Raw genomic sequence first — 1981 nt, 5'->3', positions numbered from 1 at the left:
GATATAAAATAATGTTAAAGATATTCCTAATACTATCTTTATTTTATATTAGTTTTTTTGTATCTTTTTTAGCTCTGCAACATGGAACAAAATGTTGGCTCCTATTAAATAGTTTAATTACTATTAGAGTTTTTTTTATAAATATCTTTTATAAAAAAATTAATATGATTTTGCAACTATGAAAAATGTTTGCAACACTATTATACTATAATGTGTATCATATTATTTTTTTTCAATTGTGTAAAAATAAAATTTATGTTTTTTTTTTTTTTAGAAATGCAAAGGTTTTAGCAGGAAACTATGAAATCAAATCAGCATTAGTTAAATCAAGGTTATCTCTACATTGTAGAACCGATAGTACTACACCTGATCAATACTGTTTTTATTCCAAAGAACCATTAGACATTTCATAAGATGTTTCGGAGATCGATCCACATCCTCAGAACTAAAATTAACTATTTCATAACATATTGTTTCAATAATCGCATAAAAAAATATGAAATATGTAAATAAAGAATCATTTTCTATTCTATTATAGGTTAAAAGAAAATTAAACGTATTTCCCTCTAGAATTAAAATAAATTATCATTTACTAAAATGATAACAAGCACACTAACCTTACATATGCCAATAAAATTCCATAAATTTCGCATCGATCTTGTAATGAATCCAAGTTCTCTAATTTCATAATCATCAATCTCCTCGTAATGGTAGCTATCGGCAGGTTCTGAATCTTTTTCTAAATCATGTTTTATTTTACGTTCAAGTTTCATCTTTGCCTTGAAATAATCTTTTATCATCCTATTTAATACTTCTCTTTCAGGCAATTTTATCTCTGGAGGTGTTGTTTCTTCAAACGTTTCTTCTCCTCCATAAAACAATGTTTTTTGATTATCCCTAGTGACGGTATCTGATATAGGGGCTGCATTTGTAGGAGGACTAAGAGAATTTACAAGGGATAGAGACTTGAACCCAAAAGTATCTGAGCTTATTATATCAGATTTCACTTCATTAACATCTTCTTCTAACATCCATTCCTCTTCCAAAAATTCTTCTCCTTTGCTTAAACGACTTTTCCTTCTTAATTCGTGCTCTAGCCTAGCAATTTCTTCTTCCATATGTCTTTTCCAATATGAACGAATTTTTTTTTTCAATTCATTTCTTTTATTATAAACTTCCCTCCTTAATACCTCAATGTCCCTTACTTCTTCCGGTATTTCGGTCTCATTACACAATTCATCCGCATCATCTTCTTCTACCATTTTTAGATCCTGTTGAATGAATTCTTCCTCAAGAAATTTTTTTATAGCCCCTGAATCTATTAATCCTATATTTAAAGGGTCCACATAATCCGCCAAAGTTTCAGCTTTCTCAGCTATCTTTTTGTATTCTCTTTCTAATTTTGTTGTTGTTTTTTGTGCTTCATTTTCGAAATATCGATCATCTTGCACTACTTGGTATAATCCCTAAAATTAGAAAAAATATATTTATACAAATTACATCCAACTTTTAAATAATAATAAAATTTAATGAAGATTCAAGAATAAATCTAAGGCCAGTGAAAAGGACCAGGGAAGGTTGCACCAAATATTCATGAATTTGAATCAATTTTAGATTTTTCTTTTACAACAAAGCAATCTTGACAACATTCACTTTTTATATTTTACAAGCAGACCCGGCAATGCTTCATTATTGCTGAATTCCGTGAGGTACATAGATTAATTGAAAGTTTCATATAAATTAATATATTTGGTTAAAATTAAAAATACATTATAATTTCTATTTGCATACTGGATTAATGATTGAATTAAGCTTATTATATCTATTATAGTGTATAGTGGTAAATAACAATAAATAATTAAACTATATTGTAATAATATATCACAAAAATATATTGTAATAATATATATCGCCCTTATAAGGGAATTAAATATAAATTTTATTAATACAGGTCAAAAGAGGAGATGTTCAACCTTCTAAA

At 27.4% G+C, this 1981-nt stretch overlaps 1 protein-coding gene across 2 annotated transcripts in view; it reads right to left on the bottom strand.

The window, feature by feature from the left end:
* LOC106683297 (myosin-2 heavy chain) overlaps window positions 1–1981 on the bottom strand; it is an 82691-nt gene that overhangs the window by 60745 nt on the left and 19965 nt on the right. For both annotated transcript variants that reach the window (XM_067052911.1, XM_067052912.1), the window contains exon 7: window positions 618–1466. In XM_067052911.1, coding sequence (XP_066909012.1) covers window positions 618–1466 — 849 coding nt within the window. The remainder of the gene's footprint in view (window positions 1–617; window positions 1467–1981) is intronic.

This window comes from Halyomorpha halys, unplaced genomic scaffold (assembly GCF_000696795.3).
Source record: "Halyomorpha halys isolate HHAL.00 unplaced genomic scaffold, Hhal_1.1 Scaffold476.1, whole genome shotgun sequence".
NCBI classification, from domain to species: Eukaryota; Metazoa; Arthropoda; class Insecta; order Hemiptera; family Pentatomidae; genus Halyomorpha; species Halyomorpha halys.
The sequence above is the reverse complement of the archived record's forward strand: the minus strand, read 5'-3'. Positions and strand labels throughout refer to the sequence as shown.